The sequence below is a fragment of the Branchiostoma floridae genome, chromosome 7 (assembly GCF_000003815.2).
Source record: "Branchiostoma floridae strain S238N-H82 chromosome 7, Bfl_VNyyK, whole genome shotgun sequence".
Taxonomy (NCBI): domain Eukaryota; kingdom Metazoa; phylum Chordata; class Leptocardii; order Amphioxiformes; family Branchiostomatidae; genus Branchiostoma; species Branchiostoma floridae.
The window spans coordinates 23,891,497-23,915,001 of record NC_049985.1 but is presented as its reverse complement, the minus strand read 5'-3'; the positions used below and the strand labels follow the sequence as shown (position 1 = coordinate 23,915,001).

General features: G+C 40.5%; 3 protein-coding genes across 5 annotated transcripts in view; 2 read left to right on the top strand and 1 right to left on the bottom strand.

Annotated features, from left to right (window-relative positions):
* Window positions 1–1,529: 1,529 nt before the first annotated feature.
* On the bottom strand, window positions 1,530–6,341 carry LOC118419855 (catechol O-methyltransferase-like). The gene is made up of 5 exons (XM_035826509.1): window positions 6,273–6,341; window positions 5,701–5,797; window positions 4,492–4,688; window positions 3,418–3,558; window positions 1,530–2,610 (listed from the first exon to the last, which is right to left on the bottom strand). Exons 1-5 carry the CDS (start codon window positions 6,309–6,311, stop codon window positions 2,419–2,421), a joined length of 666 nt encoding a protein of 221 aa, XP_035682402.1. The 5' UTR covers window positions 6,312–6,341; the 3' UTR covers window positions 1,530–2,418.
* Window positions 6,342–9,869: 3,528 nt separating this feature from the next.
* LOC118419852 (catechol O-methyltransferase-like) lies at window positions 9,870–16,288 on the top strand. 3 transcript variants are annotated; one of them, XM_035826505.1, is made up of 5 exons: window positions 9,870–9,995; window positions 12,779–12,913; window positions 14,212–14,405; window positions 14,978–15,131; window positions 15,487–16,288. In XM_035826505.1, exons 2-5 carry the CDS (start codon window positions 12,781–12,783, stop codon window positions 15,642–15,644), a joined length of 639 nt encoding a protein of 212 aa, XP_035682398.1. In that variant the 5' UTR covers window positions 9,870–9,995; window positions 12,779–12,780; the 3' UTR covers window positions 15,645–16,288. The 3 variants fall into 3 exon arrangements, with proteins under 3 accessions (XP_035682398.1, XP_035682399.1, XP_035682397.1); XM_035826506.1 differs by lacking the exon at window positions 9,870–9,995 and adding an exon at window positions 10,238–10,359; XM_035826504.1 differs by lacking the exon at window positions 9,870–9,995 and adding an exon at window positions 10,366–10,510.
* Window positions 16,289–20,758: 4,470 nt separating this feature from the next.
* LOC118420189 overlaps window positions 20,759–23,505 on the top strand; it is a 7,500-nt gene continuing 4,753 nt past the window's right edge. Inside the window, exon 1 of the mRNA XM_035826904.1 lies at window positions 20,759–22,121. Within this exon, the coding sequence (XP_035682797.1) occupies window positions 20,759–22,121 (1,363 nt within the window). The remainder of the gene's footprint in view (window positions 22,122–23,505) is intronic.

Sequence of the window (23,505 nt, the reverse complement as noted above, 5' to 3'; positions counted from 1 at the left end):
GAAAACTTCCTTTTTTGCCGTTCTCCTGACATTAGACGCTATGAAGTCAAGATAAGAACGTATGCGTTACTTTTTTCACTTGAATTTTATAGTACAACCAGTGGACAGAGAGCAGAAAGTCTCTTTGTCGAAACCTGGACCTGGAAACTTTCCTTTAAACCGTTGTCTTGATATAAGACGCTATGACGTCAGGATAAGAACGTGTGCGTTACTTTTTTTGCTTGAATTTTGTAGTACAACCAGTGGACAGAAAGTAGAAAGTACTAGAAATTAGTACTAGAAATTACTTTGTTTTCTTTCTAGAAGGCTTTTAATCTACGGAGTTTTAACCGCATGCACTCAAAAGTAGTGGGCCCGGAAACTTCCTTTTATGCCGTTGTCTTTATATAAGATGCTATGACGTCAAGATAAGAAAGTGTGCGTAACTTTTTTCACTTACATTTTATAGTACAACCAGTGGACAGAGAGCAGAAAGCCTCTTTGTCGAAACCTGGACCTGGAAACTTTCCTTTAAACCGTTGTCTTGATATAAGACGCTATGACGTCAAGATAAGAAAGTGTGCGTTACTTTTTTTACTTGAACTACTTTTAAAGTACAACCAGCGGAAAGAAAGTATAAAGCATTTTGAGTACTATAAATTACTTTGTTACTTTTCTACCAGGCTTTATAACTACTGTACTAACCGCATGCACGCCAAAGTCGGGGGCAATAACGTCCTTTTTCACCGTTGTCTTGATATACGACGCTACATGACGTCAAGATACGAAGTGCGCGTTACTTTTTGCACTTGAATTTTATAGTACAGACAGTGGACAGGGAGCAGAAAGTCATTTTAGTACTAGAAATTACTTTGTTTCCTTTCTAGAAGGCTTTTAAATCTACGGAGTTAACCGCATGCACTCGTCTAAGTCGTCAAAGTCGTCAATGTCGTGGGCCCTTTTCCCTTTTCATCATTTTCTTGATATAAGACGCTATGACGTCACGATAAGAACGTGTGCGTTACTTTTTTTACTTGGATTTTATATTACAGCTAGTAGAGAGAGAACGGGAAGCCTTTTGAGTACTTAAAATTACTTCGTTACTTTTCTACAAGGTTTAAAACTATTGGATTAACCGCATGCATGCAAAAGTCGCCGGCAGCGGCTTGGAATCTAAGATAATAGCAACCGGCCGCCGTGGCCATTGCAAAGGAACAAAAGAGGCTTCCAAGTCGAAGACTTCTCTTCTCTTCTCATCATCTTACTTTATTTTGTAATACACAGACAATTGTGTTCCTGGCGTTCTAATGGGATATTGCAGGTTGCAACGTTTATGAGATGCACATAACCAGCTTGAATATATCACGACTCTTGATGATGTATTGATGTTTAAAGAAAAGTATACTCTTGTATATGTACATGTAAAATGTAGTCAGCTCTGTGAGGGCTACTGGATGTCATTTTTCTTTACATAAACACGGATACATTACAGAAAGTAAAACGACTCTAAATATTTCCTATTTGATGCGTATGAACAAACATCTTGATGCATTGAAAGTGTATTTTGTGTAACGCAAGCAGATTCCATTGTAAAGCAAATCACTATACAGCATACACGGTCCATGCACTTGTCAAACATTTGTCAATTTCTCATCTGAAATTAATCCTGTTCTCACTTATGTTTTGTCACTTCAATGTTCTCAACTATCTGTTTGCTCAGTGTTGATTGTATAGGGTTGTACCTGTGATGTTGGACGGAAATGTACCACAGCAAGTAATTTTTATGGATGATAAACAGAAATGGTGATCATGAAGAGAAAGTACACAAATGAGAAAATATGCTCTGTGGTTTCTTGTGATTACACATGAGTGAAGTACACGTAGCCATGACCGTAGCTGTAGAAGTTGAAAAAATTCTATAATAGTAATAGTGGCACCAATGCGGTGGCCATGACAGAAGTTGCCAACTTTGTAAGAGATGCCAGTCTACCACACTATTCTCACTTATGTTTTGTCACTTTAATTCTTTTCACAATGTTTATTATGTCGCCGTCTTTTTTAGAAATAAATCTTGTTTTTTTTTTTATTTCATCTTTTTATTTTTCACCTATTCTCATTTAATTTGGAGTTTGCAGCGAATGTCACCCGTAAAATTGACTTGCTATGGCCTAGCGACATATTCACAATTGACGTCGGGTATTTTCGCATTGGACTTCGGACATTGTGACATTGGAAGTCGGTCATTGAACGTCGTACGATTTTCATATCGTTGGATTTTAAAGCAGACTGTGACAGAGCATGTGAAACTGTGAAAGCTTTCCAGAAGATCGTACTACGTTCGTTCGAACTCAAATAAGACTGTTTCTCGGGCTATTACGGAGCAAATGATTTTCTAACTAGAGTCTGTGGTCTCCTGGTTCAGGTGACAATTGTACACAATCACACACTTAAACGTCGATGGTAGTACACCGCCTTCATCAGGCCGTCCTGGACGGTGTTGCCCTCGACCCGTACCGTGGCCGGGTGGAAGGAGCACTCGTAGCGAGGAGAGCCGCGGACGTACTTAAGGAAGTCAGGAGCGCCTGGGTGCAGCACGTTGTCAGCCAGGATCACAGATCCCGTTGACAAGAGCTGGGAGAGAAAAACATAATTAGAATATTCTTATAGACTATGCAAATTAGATACTTATTTACATATTCATCATTTAATTAGGTCATGTATCACGTAAATTAACTACAGTCAAACCTGTCTATAGCGGCCACTCAAGGGACCGGACAAATTTGGCCACTATAGACAGGTGGCCTCTGTATAGAGGTGGTAACTTGTAGATAAAATACCCAAGGGACCGACAAAAAGTGGCCACTATGGACAGGTGGCCCCTCTGTAGAGGTGGCCCCTAATACAGGTTTGACTGTACATACAAAAGATCATGATGATCCGTCAACCCCTTCGGGAGTTATTCTCTTTCGAGGTATGAAAATGCACTGGCTCCTGCTGTTGAAAAAAGAAGTAGGCTCGGAAGCCGAATTTGAAACCTACACAACTTACTCGCTGCACCATTGCAAGAGTATCAATCTAAAGATAATGACCATAGCATATTCAGAATACGAGATATCGAAAGCAGTAGTTGCTGCAGTACCTTAACAAGTTGCTAGGGTCCAAAAAATCTAATCATTTTGAGGTCATATAAAAATATTTCACACATCAAATATCAATGCAATCTATCCAGCCCTCCTTGAGCTTTGAGAAGTATGCTGTAGGTTGATAAAAGCAGTCAAATTCCTAAAATTCTTGCAGCCTACACAAAATACTATTCAATCAGACTCGCTCCTGAGGTGTCGCCAAAATGTGATGCACAAGCTACGAGTACTTATAGGAGCGTAAATAGTGTCAGTACTTCTATCACCAAGCTCTTTCTGTAACCCCGTTCCTACTCACATCATGTCTTTCTAGTAGTTTCAGATCCGTTGTGTATAAGGACTCTACGTGGTCCAGAAAGACAAAGTCGACTTTCATGGTGCCGTATTTTTTCTTCAGCTGGGGGATGACTTGACTGGAGTTGCCTACGATCACCTTTATCTGGGGGTGAGGAACAGGAAGAACAATGGTCAAGAAGATAGGTTGCACATGTTTGTGTGTGTGTTTATGTGATCGCGTACGTATGTGTGTGTCTGTGTGTTCATTTTTCACTATTTGTCCGTGTATGTATTGTGTGTATGTGTGTGCGTGTGCGCGCGCGTATTTGTGGTTATATATGTACGCGTGCATTAGTTTGTGTGTGTATGTGTGTCTGTGTCTATATATATATATATATATATATATATATATATATATATATATATATATATATATATATATTGCTGTTTTTTTTTAAATATTTGTGTGTATATGATTAACGGAAACTAAATATATGATTTTTGACTGTGATGATATTAATGTGTCTCTAACGTTGTGGTAAAAGGAGGGCGCTGAAGCGGTTTACAGAGGATATGAGACTGGCCAACAGTAGAAGTAGTAGTACCAGTATAACGCTAACGTAATGTATAAACCAGCTAACGCCATATATATAGTTGTAGCTGTTGCAGTTGGAGTCGTGGGGGTGTATATCTGTACAGTTTCCATTCTTATACAAAAGAACTGTTTCTTTTCATTAAAACAATATGATTTGCTATCAGTGTGTAATACTACGGTCCAATTTGCATCTGTGCCCGTAGCGGATGTAGCCCACCGGGCTCCGAAGTCACAAATTTGTCCCAGTGGACTGCCGGATACCACTGGTACCTCTGGGTGTTTCAATTGCAAGATTAGTTTAAGGCATCTATATGTTGCCGGGTCCCGGGTTGAATTTTTCTCCATGTTTGAAAGAATAGCGGGGCCCGACCATGCCCTCTAATAACCCAGTAGGCACAGGGTGTTCCGCAAGGTTATGTAAGGGTCACACCGGAAAGTGCACCCCGTAAATTACCACAAAGATTTTTTTCAAAACCAAACTTTAACATTATTCTTACTCACCTTCTTATCTAGCCCTGCATGTCTTACAGTCTCCCTGGTGACGTCAGCATACTCCTGACAGCATTCCACGCAGAGTACTCGTGCGCCTTCTATCCGCAGCTGTCTGGCCGTGCGGATGGCGGAGTAGCCGCAGTACGTTCCTAGTTCTAAGCACACTTTTGGTTGGAGGTCTCGTATCGCCTGATCAAGCACGACACCTAGCGGAAAGGGTCGGAAACGTTATGATACTTGTTTGTAGACATGATGTGATTGATATACATTTGTTTACAGTAGGAACCTCGTATACATCTTTTCGTCTGCAATGGAAAGATTGTGACTTATGAATCTCTAATGCCGTACATATAAAGAACAAAGGACAACCTCAAAATCACGATCATAGCATGTCCAGAATTCGAAATATCAAGACCGGACATACCGCTGCATTAACATAACAAGCAGCAAGGATCCATTCAGGCCTTCTAAAGTAAGCCTGCTCTACACGTAAACACGCGCGCACACACACACACACACACACACACACACACACACACAAACAAACAAACACACACGCACATTAAAGCATAGTTAATAATTACTCAAACAAGTCACAGCAAACTCCACCAGATTGAGCTATTTTCTTTCCAATTTGCCTTTTGCTATCCAAGTATTTTCTAAGACTACGTGCGTCACCTGCAGCTTGTGATATAATCTTGAAACTTAGAACCAATCACCGTATGGCTATATATTGTCCACCCTAAACGTCATATATAGTAACTAAAGCAACTGGATATGAGTTTGGAAATGGTCAGACGTTTCAAGTAGCTTTAGCGTCCACTATCTTTTGTTAGTTACACTGAGCATATTGTGTTGAAAGGCAAATTTTATATCCTATCCATGAAATGATATGTAAGGCGGCTATAGGAAAAATGTTGTGTTTCCTGTTTCCCAAACTACGCTAGAAAAACCTGGCGAGCCTAGCCTTTTTTAGGTAGGCAGTAGAGTTACATAGTTTCCAGCAATAGAAGATAATGTAATCATACTACACAAAATTACCGTTTGGCATTGAAAATATTGGTGTCCTTATGCATTTCAGCTTTACTTTGTTAAAAAGTATTGTATCACTATAATTTGGCATTAGTATAAAAATGATAATCCCTAACAATCGACCTTTTTACAGGACTGAAACATGAAACACAAAAATTTCCCCTATGCCTTAATGTATTTCTCTACCTTTTGTTTCTCCGACATGCATAGTCCATTCTAAGTCATTTGAAAACGCGTCAAATGCTTCCAGGACGCTAAGAGGATGTCCACTTTTACTGTGACCCTGAAAGAGACAAAAGAAAGAACATCTAGAAAACTGCACGGTGTATTTGTTTTAATTGCAACATATACTTACAAGTACATGGGTAAATAGATACAAGAAAACAGCTCTAGAAAAAACAAATAAGCAAAGCACTGAAGCAAAATCCACAGATATAAACTGAGGATATAATATTAACATAGTCTTTTAAGACTGGTAGGTGAGGTGAGATGGATGGTTAGTCGTTATTGATGCGATCTGTACTTATCAAGAAAGTTTGCACGTAAATTAATATGTACGTGTTATGAAAGCCCACTCGTAAGACGTGCCGATGATCAAAGAACGCATTTATGTCGCATTTACCATTGAATCTTGTATTACCCACATTGAATGCCAGTCTAAGGTCTTGGCATAGAAGGTAACGAATAGGCGAAACGAAGTATGGCGCCAGTATGGCGAGGAATCTACGAAATATTAATTAAAGGATTGATAAACTTACCCTAACGTAGTCGAGTAGCCGCTGTTCCTTAGTACTCATTTGTTCCGGACTGTTGACGAATGCTGTTGAAATCCTGTAAATGTATACAGTTAGTCGCATCGTTTCACACTCGAGTACGTACTCAATAGATAGTTTTAAACAGCAAACGCAAGAATATTGAATGCAGAAATAGAAAAATACCACAATAGCCACTAAAAGTTTTTGCCCATTCTGTGTAAAAAACAACAACAAGTGCTTTAAAAAAAAGCTGCACCTTGCCGGGAGGTAGGGATTTCGTCAGGAAAAGGTACCTCGGCGCTTCACCAGTGTTCATCAGTTAACATGAGGATCACATCAAAATAATCAGAGACAACCACAGAGTTCCACATGTCGCCCCCCTCCCACCCCAATTCTTGTACGGGAAAGCTTTAGTGACTTCTCCAGCTGCCAATCCAGTCTCAAATCTATTTTTCACACAATACAAACTCTATCAAGGACATTCATAGTCACAAATGTCTTTAAAATGTACTTACCTGGCTACTAGCCCCGAAGTTTGCGGCTATTTTTTTTTGTTTCATGTTGTTGCAATGTACAAAGAGCGAGCGACACCTAGCAGCTGTAGTATGAAATGCAGCAAAAATCCCCAAGTGTAGGGAAATTTACCTCATTAACATAATCTATGTCAGATAAATTATTGGCACAATAAACCGGTATTGTAAAACTTTTTGACTCACAATGAGTATGCATTATTCTTTATTACAAAATAAATTCCTTCTGATGCAATTTTTGATATATCTTTATGATAAGCATGGGTTAAAGCGTAGATTTATTTACGCTGGGCCACATACGTCTAAAATACAGTTTTAATACTGGCCTGCAATGTACCCTTGTCTAACTAAGCCATAAAATTGGGCAAAGAGAAAAGGGCCTTTTGAAGGGCCTTTGGAAGGGCTGGGTTAACATTGAACCATTGATTGAACCATTGATTGAACCATGTAAAGATCGGGCCTCATTACCTTGCCGGGCTAAGGCCCGGCAAGGTAAAAAAAATTGTCATGGATTGCTGTATATATGATGCCTTACGTACTGAGGTATTTATATTTCTTTGTTTAAGTAAAGCAGATTTCAAAAGATTCAACACCACAAGCAGATTTAACTATATCTTAACATTTGACAGTTGTCAAAAAGGTAAATGCATAAAAATAATGTTTTGTGATTAGAAAATATATAGACACGTCACTTAGCCTCTAGATCTGACTGTATCAAGATATTAGAGGTTCGCGTATGTCAGCCATTGTTGTTTAGTAAGTAAAATTTTAACATTTATTATTTGTTTGTTTGAACCTTTATTTATTCACAAAAGCTCAAATCGGCCTGCAGGCCGCTTTTCATTGAGGTCATGATGAGGGAAGAGGCAAGGGTCAGACAACGTATATAACAGAGATACAATTACATCGTTTAGAGTCCTTATGATTCATATAAGTGTTATTATGTATTTCTACTTCGTAGTTTGTAATTACTACATAAAGTCACTGTACTTTAAGTTGTGTCTAATACTTCTACTTCACAAGCTAAGAAACTCACAGACCATCGCTATATAGTAAAATGTTCCCGAAATGCAAATGAGGTGTTAATTACACCGCTCAGCTTACAACGCAAACGTTTTTAGAGTGTGCATGATGCAAGAACACTTTGTGCGGCTATAACTGTCTCCCTCTGCATGGGACCGAGAGCAAACCCACTTTCCATTGTCCGTACGTTTCACAAATTACTAAGTCCACTCGCTAAACAAATAGGGCAAAAAAGAACGCATTTGCTAAAGTTTGCACAACGTCGAGCAAGGTACTTATTTTGTAGAGTAGTGATACCTTTTCTATGCATGCACACAACATTAATCTCAGTTATGTCAATCCATTTATGTTAACGTTTGCAGAAAAAAACGTTCGCTGCAATAACGTATATATGACAATCTAAAATGTCTCAAAATCATACATCTGTCTTATTGACTGTCTATATATCGTCTTACTGTATAGCTTAATAGAGTGAAAATGAAACTTTCCAATATTTTCTTCTAATGTCCGGACCAGTAAAAAAACTACTACATACAGGGGCGGCAATAACTGTTTCGAGGTCTTACTGGACAAAGCGTACAAAATGTACCGCCCCATACATAGCTGGAGTTGAACCACTTACCTGTGAGAAAATATATAATCTTATAACCTTATGGTTGGCAGTTTTTTTAGCAATGCTACCTCACAACAGTTTGATGGTAAGCGACGGAAATTACAGTATTGCCAAGGTCATTGCAAAAGTCAAGGTAGTACTAGCAGAAGAAAATAAACAATACATACCTTATAAAAGAATAGACCTCCGGTAATTTGCAAATTTGTACAGAATACGAGTAGAGATAGTGCGAGAGTTGCACAGCTAGGTTAGCAGGTCGTCCAGGTGGTACTACCGGCGCCGGTAAGTCACCTCACCGCTCCGTTTTGCTTGAGAGCTGCCGGTGAATAAACGATCAAGCTACAAGGAGAATATACCATGCCATATTGTGGGGGTGTACGGGCTGTATATCAAGCATCTTAAAATCATTTTATACGACGTCATATTTCAGTGTACGTGTACCACTTTATAATGTATATTGCTACATAGGAAAAATGCGTAGAAAGGATGCAACAGTCCTTCCAAGTTGATAGAACGAAACAGACGAGTTTCTACCCCTACGATGTACGTGGTTCGTTCCTATTGTTATGTGCGTGGGGGATCGGTATGAAAGGAGGCGTAACGGGATATAGTGTGACATGCTATGAGCGTTCAGGTTAAGTAGTTTTGTGTTTCTCTAAACAAAGTAGGATTTCAGAGTACTCCACACTAAGTACTTTGTAGCTATCAGGAGACTTTGTAGAACTCGTTTGCATTTCGTAGAAAACTAAGATCTTTTTTTTTCAGAATAGTCACGCGGCAGTTCACTACAAAGCTTAGTAATACGTTCGTAATTATTACAATCAATTTCCATACCGTTTTTCAGTCCCCAACATAGTGATACTATTAAAGTTTAAAACTTTAAACTTTAAAAAAGTTAAATGAGTAAATGCAGCGAAAGTTGGAAGCCGGTCCACAAGAAAACTTATGTGCCATAGTGTTCTAGCCTGGACGCCAGACTTTTTTTAAGACCAGCACAGGCCGACTCCTTGGCTCCAGGACACCCCCACCCTGTACCCCCACAGAGGGCCGCAGCCCCCTAACTTACGAAAGATATCAACAGACTTTGGGGGGGGGGGGGGGGGGGGGGTTGACAACCAGACTAGAGCGTCCCTAAAAGCTGATCGTGTAAAAACTCACAGGTTCAAGAAGGTTACCGATTATACCCCTATATAACCTCTTTGGTCACTAAATATTACACCATACAATTGGAAATGATTCTTTTGTATTTGTTGATGCTTTGACCACCGAACATCAATAGAGTGGATGCCAACAATTGTTGTGGCAACATTTAGTAGACAAATCCCCAGTTCACCTACTGAACCCGTTGTGGTTGACGCCAACAAACACTAGCATGTCACAGAGTCATCAAAGACCGGCGGGTCAGTGACTTGATCTGGGTAATCAGAGCACGTACAATGTGACCTCTGACCTAACCATGACAAAGACCATTTGTCTTCTGGTTGGCCACCCCATCTAGTGGCCGTGGCTTTTGACCTACTACGTGGCCCGGGGAGTTCCCAAAGATATTGCTGCAGTCAGGTACAAGCCTTCGGTGTATTTGAAAGGGGGCATAAATGTATATCTAGTCCATTTAAAGAAGACTTATGCCGCTTCACTGATTGTCTTCGCCTGTCTGTTCGGATATTTAGGTCAAAGGTCATAAGATGTGTTGTCGTGATTACACAGATAAAGTCACTAGACCTTAGCTCTTTTCACCATTGACAACCTATTTCCCGATGTCTTTAACAGTGCAACATATTTGATGAATCGCTGGCATTCAACCTCACTCTACATTCAACCTAGCTTTTCTTTGTTTTGTACGACATTCAAACCCCAACCTACATCCCCAAGCTCGGCTTATAGTTGGTATCGTCCGATGACCCCCATGACATGTAAATCTACGGTACGTGTAAATCATTCAGACAATTCGGTACTCGCATCGCAGTGTAAGTGGCGATGCGTCTGTCTTGTAATGCTCTATAAGGTGCGTTTGGTGAAAGGATTGCAAAGGCTGGTGAGGCAGCATCTGGCAAGAGCGAAAACAACGGAAAGCGGTAAGGGATTCTACAATTTTGGTTTTGTGGGGTGGGGTGGGGTAGGCAGTGGGGTGGGGTTAGGTGGGCTCTTGTAAGGGAGATGGCTTTAACCAGGTGTGTTTTTCAAGAGCAAGGAGAGGACAATGTTGTATTTTTAGGGGGCGGGGGTGGAGACAACCCCTCCACGTTAGAAATCCTACAATCGCCAAATCAATGGACTACAGTGCATGTCACAATTCTATTAGTATCAGTACATTAATTTTTATTCATTAAGGTGTGAGTACTGTATATTTGCGGTGCCCATACGACATTCGCCTTGAAAATTGTATATTTGCTACGACTAGCTGTGGGTATATGGCATGCTTTTTTTTAGAAAAGGATAATATGCTTTTTTTTTTAGAAAAGCATAATATGTTTTCTTTTGATCATTTCGGAAAGCATCTTTGCAAGGGCGCATGGCACAAAATAAAATTTTAAGTAGGTCACGGGAAACGGTGAGCAAATGTAGCATACCTCGCCTACTTTGGGAGCGACCGTGTTTATCTTATTTTTGTGGGTATGTCCCCCTCGAAGGCCCCTGAATGAAATAATTCAAAATTTATGATAACGATTAATGCTACGTAATACTAGCCGCCAAACCCCTTACCGTTGGTTTCGGAGGCCATCATCGCTCATGTAAAATATAAGCTCTATATGGGTTCTCCGAGATAGGGTACAGATACGTGGACGCAACGTTGCATCAAGGACGTAACGTCCTTGGTTGCATGAACTCGCTGACCCTTGTTGTGTTGCGCCACCCAGCGGTTCGTATTACGTTATGCACAATGAGACAGTCGATGGAGGAGTAATTGTATATGCATGGCATTTAGGCATATCCGTAATGACAGTCGAAATTCACATTTTTTTTTTTTGTGATAGAATTTTGAGGTGGACAATTTCTCTGTAAGCCACAAAGTAGCATCTTGGTTGAAATACCAGACAAGTGATGCTTGATCTAATGTGTGATCACATTTGCTCCCGACTGCCCGTAGGGGATGTAGCCCCGTCGGACCACGAAGCCACAAATTTATCCCGGATACAGGGGGAGGGGTGGCGGTGTGCTCGTGATGAGCTTACAGCACTTATTTGTTACCTGGTCCCGGGTTCATTGTACCTTATCAATAGCGCTACGACCTGTACTTAGCTTGTTTGAGCATTAATGTACAATAAAGGTCATTCATTCATTCATTCTCTTCTTCTTCTTCTTATACTTTATTCCTCCGTCTTGGGAGAGCATAAAAATGGTCAGCTATTCACAAATATTAAAATATGTTTCCTAGAAGACAGCTTACAACATAGTTATAAGGTACAAACAGATTCTACGAACACTCATTTACGCCTTGTCTCGCTTGACTTAAAGTTCTCTCTCTGTCTACTGTCCAGCATATATGACTGTGTATACATGGTAAAAAAGAAAACAACTTGTCATGATCTACATCTCTATGAACCAGTCATGAACTATGTGCTTCCGTTGCATGCCTTTCTCACACAACATAAACTTATCTGTACACATCGTCTTGATATACGTCCCTCTTAACCTGTTTTAAGCTTCTGAAATACAGTCTCTGAACGCAAACTTGTATAAAGATACTTCGGCTTGACTCACATCAGGCTTGAACTTTCATCATACAGTTTCTGTGAACAACACTTTACAAATACACTTTTACGTGACTCACACCAGACCTTATTAATGCTTCCGGTATACGGTCCTGTACATAATGTAAACACTTTGACTTAATTTAAACCAGTGTTTACATTATGAACAGGACAAACTCCGAGTTAAAGTGAACCCACGGCTGGTCGTGTCCAAAATACCCCGGTATATGCAGTGTGGCCACAGTGCTAATGCCCACATGCCCCCTTATACAATAGACCCCCGCAGAGTTAGACCCGATATCAATTTAGTTCGGACGTCTGGCATCCAGACTATAGAATATTGGGACCAAAGTACTGTAAATGCATTTAAGCTCGCTTGGATTTAATTTCGCGGTAGCGGGAAAAGGACTTTTCGCGGTGGACTTAAGTTCGCGGTAACACCATATACTGCAGTTTAATACCACAATAAAACATGTTCGCGGTGGTTTAAGTTCGCGGTGAAGTGGTCACCGCGAAAACCGCGAACATTAATCCACCGCGAACATTTCTGCATTGACAGTAGTTGTGAAGTGAAGGTTTGACTTCACGGATAACCTTCCCAAACTTCGGGCAAGCTGTCAATTCTATAAGAAGTCTTTTTTTGCCTTACAGCGATGAGTAAAGAACAGCGGGTCCTACGGTACGTTCAGCAGAACGCGTCCCGAGGCGACCCGGACAGCGTGCTGGCCGCCGTGGACAAGTTCGGCTGGGAGACGGAATGGGCCATGAATGTTGGAGATGTCAAAGGTACATGTTGTGCAGAACAGTTGCAATAGTATAATGGAACAGAGCGGGTTAAGACAATTTCCTTATTGATTATGCAGATTAGAATAAAATTTGCATGATTAATACTTAACTAAGTGTCACCTAAGCTATCTACATAACAAAAATCCTGACGATCCGTCAACCCTTTCTTGAGTTATATATATATTTTCTTCCAATGTGTGACACTAAACCGGCCCCTGCAGTTCCAAAACAAGCTACTGGGGGTCCCAAACATACATCACTTACTCCCTGCCCCAAGAACAGAGAAATAATGAGGTCAAAAGTGTCAAAAGTACCGTCCTTCTGCATATGGTATACTTGTGACATACTTGTTATTACTAGCCTCAACCAGGCCTTCCAATGGGGCTTGAACCGAATAGTAGAATTTGGCATAGAAACTGTTTAAAAATCATTCTTCTTCGACCTTTTTATACCAGAATTTCCCCTGCACTTCCATGCTAGGAGACCCAAACCTTTGACTTATTTGTCAGCGAAAGATCTATCTATCACTACCATTTTCAGATAAAATAAAACTACAAAACCCGAAATAGAATACAAGTCGCAAGAGGGCCAAAAATCTAGAATCATTAGGAACTAACCGAATGTACCGAATATAAACATAATCAACTGAGGCATTCTTGCGGTCTACTGTTTGCAAATAACACATCAACCCAGAAAGACGAAGGTTATAATTGACCAGCAAGGAGAGTCACTCCATGGTAGATAAAGGGGGGACGGACAGCGGAGTCTGTGTTAGACTAAGGCAGTGAGTAAGCACTGTATGATGTTTACTAGTAGGCGCCCACTTTTTTTGGACCGCAACAGGGGCCGATTTTTTTCAAACATGTTCAATCATCGAAGGTACATTTTTGTATACGTAATTTCATCACGATAATCCCTTCCTTTGAAATAAATCCGTTGTGCTGCAGGGAAGGTTTACCCTTTTGTTTTCACTCTTTACTATCCAAATTTATAACGATTAGGTGAAAGCTGTCGGAAAAAAATCTGCATTCTTGTTGAATAGGTTTGTCATTCACGTATGAATACAGTTACTCCAAGTTTTCTTGAATCAATGACTGTTTTTAAAGATAAGGAACATACCTCCAAATTTTCGACGGCTGACCATCTTGTTCACGGAGATTGACCTAGTCTCGATCTCGCGAGAGAACACGATAACTAGGTCCGCCTTGTGTAGATTATCTGCCCCCTCCCCCAGCCTCCTTGCGGTATGTATTCTGTATTCTAAACTTGTCATTTTCCCCCTATGCTGTGACATATAGGGTTGATCCTGGACCGGTTTGTGAAGGAGACAGCACCACAAACCATGCTGGAGCTGGGCACGTACATGGGGTACTCCGCCATCAGGGTCGTCAGGCTGCTGCCGGAAACAGCCAAGTTCCTCACGGTGGAGTTCAATCCAGAGAACGCCGCCATCGCTAATGAGATGATCGCATTTGCGGGGTTACAAAATAGGGTTAGTACATCATATTTAGGCCATGATGTTGATCTGTTTAGTATCTCTCCCTTTTTTCCTGAATATCTCTCCCTGTTTTCATGCAAATGCGTCCTTTCATCGTCGCATTGATTTTACCTGCAAAAAAGAGAAATTTATATTCCTCTACCATATATTTCTATTCCTAACCATACAGCTAACTGCATTTATGCAATTACCAAGAACCGAGAGGAAGTCGAATGTCCTGGAATAGATTAGATCTGCATAAAATTATGTGTATGATTGTTTCAATTGTTACATATATATGATTTTTACCATGCGACTTGTACTTAGGCAAGTTGGGCAAAAATGTGCAATACACATTCATTAACAAATCCAGGTGCCTGACCGAGCCCCAATATAGTCTGGTAACCACAGTGTCCCACGGGGCCACGTATTGATCGCACCCGATAGTTAAGAAAAAAGCCCATACCCCCCCCCCCCCTCCCCCTTACCAAATTAGACCGCTGCATAACAATAGCTTTATACCCGCAGCTTCTAATATTTCACAAGTAACGTTGAACTTGAAATTTACTTTGCTCGTTTTGTCAAAGATTATCCAGATCACATCTGATAGCGCTGACGTCATCCCCCAGCTGAAGAAGAAGTATGACGTAGACACGTTCGATATGGTGTTTATAGACCACTGGAAGGACGTCTACGTCAGAGATATCAAATTATTGGAAACAAACAACCTTCTACGCAAAGGTAGACATGTCGTAACGTAACGTTTACAAATGTAGAAGTACATAGCACTATTACATTCTGTCCTATCCTTTAAATTGCGTATTGACAATGCATGGCAATGACAATGTTTATTGCATAATCTTGCAAAACTATGTGCATGCAAAATGCATTATGTTGGACAAAATAGATATCTGAATGTTTATCCATATCTAAAATTTACATGCCCCTCTCTTCCTTAACCATGAATTCATATAGTAAAAAAAATACCCTTTGCTTGGCAACTCAACTGTGGTGTCTGCACTGTAGAGTTTAAAAAACGTTTTGTATCTACAACTGGACTTATTCAAACTTAATTATTCATTTCTCCTGTGCCCAGGTACTGTAGTTGTAGCTGACAACATCATCAACCCAGGCGCCCCAGAGTACGCGGACTACGTGCGAACGTGTGGCAAATACGACTCAACATTCCACGAGAGCAATTTCGAGTACAGTGACGACATCGACGGGCTGGAGAAGTCTGTGTACCGAGGCTAAAGAATATCAACTGTTGATCGATTAACATTTTGCACAACGTAACTTCGATTCATGTGCAATCCTTTGGTGGAAACACTAAGCCACTGCTTGGTTTACACACGCGTTTTTGGAGTCGACTTGGAGCAAACTCCGCCCCAGTCAGACACAGCAGAGTCTGTGTAAACTCAAGTACCCTTCTTCCTGACAGCTGGCGCAAATTTGAAAATTTGTTTCCCACCCGTTATGCCATTTGTAACGTTTTGATATATGTTAAAAGTTTTGGATACCTTGTTGTGCAAGTTGATCATGCGGTCGTCACACCTCGGGCGCAGTAGGCGTTTCAAGTCACTTCGCGGCCCCGTGTGTAAACAGTTCGTTCCTGAGTCGTGCCACGGAGTAGTTTACTCCTATATAGATGACTCGAAAACGCGTGTGTAAACCCAGCTTACGTTTTAAAACACCAAATTTAAGGTGATTTCATCAGTTCACATACATGCATCTCTTGATAACTATATATTTACGAAATCAAGGTTAAATTGTAATCTGGTCCACCAGTGGAATTAAAATGCTCGATAAACCACTTGTACAATACAATATGGTCTGATTTATTTCAATGCAACCAATTAATTATCAACAAGTGCTATATCTACCACCCAAGCATCACGGCCTATTAAAACTACTGATGCAGTGCTGTATAAAGCTGTAATAGGTGGCCCACTTTGGAAGTTAGCCTTTTTTCCAACCCCTTTGGCGGCCCACTTTGGAAGTTAGCCTTTTTTCCAAACCCTGTGGCGGCCCACTTTGGAAGTTAGCCTTTTCTCCAAACCCTGTGGCGGCCCACTTTGGAAGTTAGCCTTTTTTCCAAACCCTTTGGCCGCCCACTTTGGAAGTTAGCCTTTTTTCCAACGCCTTTGGCGGTCCACTTTGGAAGTTAGCCTTTTTTCCAAACCCTTTGGCCGCCCACTTTGGAAGTTAGCCTTTTTTCCAACGCCTTTGGCGGCCCACTTTAGAAGTTAGCCTTTTTTCCAACCCCTTTGGCGGCCCACTTTAGAAGTTTGCCTTTTTTCCAACCCCTTTGGCGGCCCACTTTGGAAGTTAGCCTTTTTTTCCAACCCCTTTGGTGGCCCACTTTGGAAGTTAGCCTTTTTTCCAAACCCTGTGGCGGCCCACTTTGGAAGTTAGCCTTTTTTCCAAACCCTGTGGCCGCCCACTTTTGAAGTTAGCCTTTTTTCCAACCCCTTTGGCGGCCCACTTTGGAAGTTAGCCTTTTTTCCAAACCCTGTGGCGGCCCAATTTGGAAGTTAGCCTTTTTTCCAAACCCTTTGGCCGCCCACTTTGGAAGTTAGCCTTTTTTCCAACGCCTTTGGCGGTCCACTTTGGAAGTTAGCCTTTTTTCCAAACCCTTTGGCCGCCCACTTTGGAAGTTAGCCTTTTTTCCAACGCCTTTGGCGGCCCACTTTAGAAGTTAGCCTTTTTTCCAACCCCTTTGGCGGCCCACTTTAGAAGTTTGCCTTTTTTCCAACCCCTTTGGCGGCCCACTTTGGAAGTTAGCCTTTTTCCTAACCCCTTTGGATGCATGCCATAGCAAATATAATTAGGATATATTCACAGCGGTGTTGTCCGCAAACACGCATTCACACGAACGCATACAACACTCAAAACGTATGAAAAGACGTTGTACATCTACAACACGTATTTTGGGGCCCAACCTTACATAATTTCATTTTTACATAAAAAGCTGTGTCACAAAAAGGCCACAAAAAGTCCTTGTTAATTCCTTGGATAATCATGTGGAATTTAAGCGCTACTTTTGTTTGCATCCCATTTTCTGTACTTCCATTCGTATTTGCTAACAGATAATCTGCAGTTCATATTATTTATTAGTAACGATTACTTGCAGCATGATTATTTTCATGATGTATTTTTAATTTTACCCCCCCCCCCCAAGTCGAGACATATGCGCTAATACAGGTGGAAGACATTCTGGTATTCAGTGTGTATCAGTGTAATAATAAGATAGGGGAAAGACGGCAGTATTCAGAGTATATCGTTGTGAAAATACAAGTAAAAGACGAACTATTTATCAATGCAATGATATAGGGGAAATTTTATATCACAATCCAAATTATAGGATTACGTCATTTTGACTTACGATCTGAAATTTGAAATTTTATCCAAAAATTGAGATTACGAGAGGAAATTTGATTGTTTTCTGCCCCGCCTGACAGATGGTTTGTGCCATGCCAAATTGAAATTAACCAATCAGAAACCATCATTAACATGACGTTTAATATTACATGTGTATATATAATATATACGCATATTTAATTCAGTCTGAAGAAAAACGATCGCAGTCGCGGTAAAATGCTCAGCAGGTTGCCACTAGAAACCTACATCTTCTAGAGTGGTACCGCACGGAGTCACATCTTTAGGCATTGAAAACGTCTTCAGTCACATCCTCAGAAAGCGATAACGTCTTGATTCACATCTTCAGACAGCGGTAACGTCTTGTTTGGGCACGTTGAATCCTACCGGAAGGCTCTGAAAGTGAGGCGCCGCAGTAGAAGTAGCACTGTGAGTACGGATTGTTATCCTTATATCCTAGCACAAAACTCTAAATTATATTCCTTTTTTACAATATAGAAATGTGGAAAAAGTGCCAGAAAGAAGATACACAAAACAGATGCTTGAAAGAAACGAGGATTACAAATGTTCGTTGGGCGAGACTGGGTGACTGGGTGTGTCCTTTCGACGACAACAGTCTCAAAATCGGTAGATTTTTTTGTTTCTGTTTCTTACATGTACATATAATTGCTATTGCCCCTCAATAACATCATTTGCAAGAAGTGTGGTGATTTCGATACTGTAAAAAAGCGCAATAGCATGGTATATTGTTCTGACAAAAACATTTTGGGAAAACATGTCTAATAAGTACGAGTACACGTCAGCAACAAGCCCAACTAAGCTTAATCAGTCGCCATGATTATAAATTCATGTAGAAACCATTTAAAGGGCATAAAACCCGTTGGAGTGTATCAAAACAAAAGTGTACATACAAGAACCGTTGTAGTGCTAAATGAGCCATAAAATGTGCCTCAGTAAAAATGTGCATTGAAAACATCTTCTAATGCAATGTATGGATCTGCCACGCCTAATTTGTACGTAATTTCTCGGGGTTCTTGTAATTTGAATAAATCATGCAGTTCTTATTAGTCGGTTGTCTTGACGACTGCGCTGACTATAAACAAGTAGGTAACACCTAAGCTTTTTATGAGGCAGTAATCCCCAAGTAGATGGAATAGCATTCATATATTGCGACCCTTTCTTGCGTTCTTACAGCTTTCTCTAACTATGGAGCCCGTTTTCTTGGGGCTGTCCTCCTACTGATATGGGATAGATGATTATGGGCGTTGTTGTAGCTGGAAGGTAGCTCAAAGTAACCACAAATAGAGATCTGGGAAATTAGGAATGTCAAGTATTAAATTATGCTGACCTGGATAAAGATATTTTATGTCTGTGTCTATGCAGGCGCCCTCACTACGGCTATACAAGTACGTGAAATTGCGGTCATTGTAAATAAACATACATAGCGGACATTCACATTTAGCTGACCCAAAGTTCAATAGCAAAATTGGTCAAAAGTGTCAAATAGCAGAATCACATCTAGTTTACTCAGTTTTAAATAGAAGAATCGTATCTAGCTGGCAGGATAACATCGCTGACTGGACGGGCCTCAGCCTACAGGAGAGGATAACCCTGGCTAGGGATAGAAGAACCTGGAGGCAATTCTCGATCTTCATGTCTACCTTGTCCCCCCAACGACCTGGAGGTCAAGGGACTAGGTAGGTAGGTAGGTAGGTATCTAGCTGACAAAGCGTCAAATAGCGGAGTCACATCTAGCGGACACAGCACCCAATAGCAGAATTACATTTAGCTGACACAGCATCAAATAGCAGAACTACATCTAGCTGACACAGAACCCAATAGCAGAATTACATCTAGCTGTCATAGAATCCAATAGCCTTTAACCTACGCAGTATTTGCAGCTGACAGTGTCAAGTAGAATAGATTTACATTTAACTAACTAAACAGCAGAATTATATCCAACTGACGCAGCACCCAACATACGAATCTCATTTAGCTGACACAGCATTCAACATACGAATCACATACATATAAGCGACAGAATACACAATACACGGTGGTCAAATACGGGCTCAAAACCTCCCATGTCTGGCCGAATTCGAACCTTATTCCACGATGTTCCATCTGACGTAATTCGAACCGAACCCGTGTTCTATTTAGGTCATCTGCGGTCATTGCAGGTAAAAGCGTGCTTTATGGCTTTTTCAGCCCAACTAACTTGAATCAGGCAAAAAATATAGTTTTTAACCAATATAAACAATTTTCTGGACAGTACATCTATGCTTTCGCTTTGTGGCAGATCTGTAATATGTAACGAAGCTACCGGCGTTTTTGTTGGTGACCTTGAATATCATAAGTGTTGTTTACACCGGTATCAATTACACCCTCCCGCTATTCGTGCGGCATGACATTCGTGCAAACATCGTTTAAGATCTCCACCAAGAAGAGTCCAACTTAACTCATTGACGGCTCAAAATGACCGCAACGGTTTTCCCGAGATATTTGTTTTTGGGATTTTTAAAAAATGCCTTCGATTTTGAATTATTGACAATTAAGTGCGAAAAATGCAATTTTTATGCATATTTTTGACTGTAACTTTGCTTAAAATTAAAAATTAAAAAATCCCAAAAACAAAAAGTTTTATTTGGCTCTCAGATGACGAAAAATACAAAAATCGAGAATTTTCCATGGCACTTGCGGCCCATCTTATCAAGAATATGGTCAAAAAATTGAAGGCCTTCCTTGAAACAGAAATAATCCTCTTTGGAAGCAAAATCGAAATAAAACAGCTATCTCAATTCAAACGGGAAGATTCAAACTATCTAAAATTGCGAATTTAATCTTATTTTGAATACATTTTCCTTGTCGTAACATTTTGTTTATTTTCAAATATTGTACGGTTAGCAAATAGTAGGCCTCTTGTAACCCGATACTCTGTCAAACTCGCTTAGCAACGGGAAAGAATACCCTAGCAACCGACGTGATAAAACATGGATTCAACGCGCCAAGATACAACACATCTGGATACAGACACTGAGGATCCTGCCTTCGAAACAACCAACGGTGACGCCTGCATCAGCCCATACGCTGTTGTACCTACGAAAAGAGGTGATGATGATGAAAATGATGATATCAGCAATGACGAACAGAACATGTCTATAGAAGACGAACTTGCAATCAGGAGCGTACAGGCAGAGGATTTTGCCCATGCAAAGGACACCATTCAGCCAAACACTGGTACATACACGGCAATGAAGACACCATCAGAAGATACCAAGGCAAAGGCGCCCTTTCAGAATACCAACGCGGGTTCAAACAGCACAGAAGACATCCCAGTTGACTCGGCAGAGAGTGACACATCCAAGAACAGTGCGGAGTCTCCAGTCCTTCCCCGGGATGGCAGTACCATGCGTGAGTGTCCACATCCCCCCGGTGCGATCCATACAAACGAGGCATACGAGCGCATGGACAACCTGAAAAATTTCGAGTACGAGCACATGTACGACATGATTCCGGACGCCATGTCGATCCAAAATGCCTCCACTTTGCTGTACGGACGAACAATGGACCAAAGCACTTCTTCTGACCAGCGACCAGCTAGCATGGAGCCATATGCTGTTAGACATCAGGAAGAAGATAACGATGATGACAACGGCATGTCACAGGAAAGAGGAGCCTCAGCTGGGAACAGTGCTGCAAAGACTAACACCAGTGAAGAGGATATTGAACCATATGCTGTTAGATATCAGGAAAAAGATGAAGATGATGACAATGGTATGCTAAAGAAAAGAGGATTCTCAGCTGGGAACAGGAATGCAAAGACAATCACCACTGAAGACAATATTGAACAATACGCTGTTAAACATCAGGAAGAAGATGAAGAAGAAAGAGGATCCGCAGCTGGGAATAATACTATCGACACTGAAGGGAATATTGAAGCATATGCTGTTGCATACATGTGTGAGAATGTGATGTACTCGGGCCAGGAACAACTTCAAAGAAATGTTTCCCTGAAGAACAGCGAAGATGTCAAGACCACACTGAATGATGCTGGCACTTCGAAGTACGGGAATGATGCTGCCAGGTCCAGAAATGACGCTGGCCCTTCCGGGAGTGATGCTGCCAGTTCCGGAAATGACGCTGACACTTCCAGGAATGATGCTGGTTCTTCCAGAAACGACTCTGGCACTTGCAAGAAGGACACTGGCAGTTCCGAAAATGATGCTGACACTTCCGAGTATCAAAAGAATGACTGGAATATGCGCGGCACTCACGAACAACGTGCACTTCGTTCGGAAAAACTGATCCCAAATCCGATGTACGTTCCGAATGGTCCTCGACAAGCAGCTGGAGGTAAGATTATATGTTGATACTTCAGAATTTTATTGTTTCTGGCGGTGTTTGTGGTTTTTTTCTATTTCAATCCGTACATGGATTGAAATATACTGTTTTTGTCGAGTTTCTTCTATTTCCTCTTCTTTTAGACCTCCCTCTCTTCCCCATCTCCTGCCAAAATCTTCAAATGGATTAATTTTATTTTTATATTGGGCAAATGAGCTGAAATTTGGCATGGGGGTAAAGATATTAAATAACCCCATCCAAAATTATATTTTGGGGCAACTGGGCCCCGGTATTAAAACCTAATGATCTAAAATTGGGTACAGACGTGCATTGAACATATTTCCCCAGGACGTCATCAACACTTTCATAAGTTATGGGGGGGGGGGCATTTTTGACTAGCATGTAGAATTTTGCTACAAATTGCTCTTGATCAAAACCTAATGATAAGAAATTTGATATATCTATGGAAGGTGTTAACAGTACGTTATTTTCTGAAATATTGCGGAAAAAGTGCAAATTTTTAGCTTTTTATCATTTTACATTAAAAATGTATACGCTCCTGTGACTTATAAAAGCTAAATTACCTAAAATTTGGTAAGAGGAGGTGTATGGTATGTGTCTACAGGACTCCATTTACACTTATGGTGTACATCACTTACAAATTTTAATGTCATTATTTATTAAAGAAGATTGAGGTTTCCTATGTCATGAAAAAGTCAACTGATCTGGAATTTGGAATATTTGTAGCTTTAACCCTCAAACAACCGAGAGGGGTCCCTTTGCACCCCAGGCGTACATTTTGTAGTGCCATTTGAATATTTTTAATCTGAAGAAAAATTCCTTTCGTGACTTTGTCAGCCAGCATCTTTTATTCCTTCTCCTAAGTTTTTATGCAGATTGGTACAATACTGTGGAAGCTATAAAGAAAGTCCGTGATCAGTCCGCCGGGGGTCCAAACGGACCCCAGCAAAAAAGTGTAGCTTTTGAAACAAACTTTTGAGTCTAACTCCCTAACTATTTATCGTATCACTACCAAACTTTCAGAGCATAATAAACATGTAAAACTAAATCCTCATAAAAAAACATATGTGTCATCACCATATAATATGACGACATTATGACGTCATTAAGCTAATAAGGGCGGCCATCTTGGATTTTGACTAATGACGTCATAAAATTAGCATAAATTATAAATTTTGAATGATGAAAATAGCATTGAATTTCATAGAAATTTATTGTTGTAAGAAAACAAGCATTGTTTACCAAAAAAAACCTTTTTTAAATCAAAATTGGCAAATTTTGGCAAAAATATGCCTGTCATAATTCCGTTGCCATGGCAACCCCAAATAATGATAAATTTACTTTATTGACAAAAAAATTTTGCTAACAATATTTT

What these genes read in the sequence shown, in the direction of transcription:
- LOC118419855 (XM_035826509.1), bottom strand. Translation starts at nt 6,311, where the DNA reads ATGAGTACTAAGGAACAGCGGCTACTCGACTACGTTAGG. An exon ending in GGCTACTCGACTACGTTAGG is followed by an intron (nt 5,798 to 6,272) that starts GTAAGTTTATCA and finishes TGTCTCTTTCAG; the next exon opens with GGTCACAGTAAAAGTGGACA. An exon ending in GCATGTCGGAGAAACAAAAG is followed by an intron (nt 4,689 to 5,700) that starts GTAGAGAAATAC and finishes CCTTTCCGCTAG; the next exon opens with GTGTCGTGCTTGATCAGGCG.
- LOC118419852 (XM_035826504.1), top strand. Translation starts at nt 10,429, where the DNA reads ATGCTCTATAAGGTGCGTTTGGTGAAAGGATTGCAAAGGCTGGTGAGG. An exon ending in GAATGTTGGAGATGTCAAAG is followed by an intron (nt 12,914 to 14,211) that starts GTACATGTTGTG and finishes TGTGACATATAG; the next exon opens with GGTTGATCCTGGACCGGTTT. An exon ending in AAACAACCTTCTACGCAAAG is followed by an intron (nt 15,132 to 15,486) that starts GTAGACATGTCG and finishes TCCTGTGCCCAG; the next exon opens with GTACTGTAGTTGTAGCTGAC.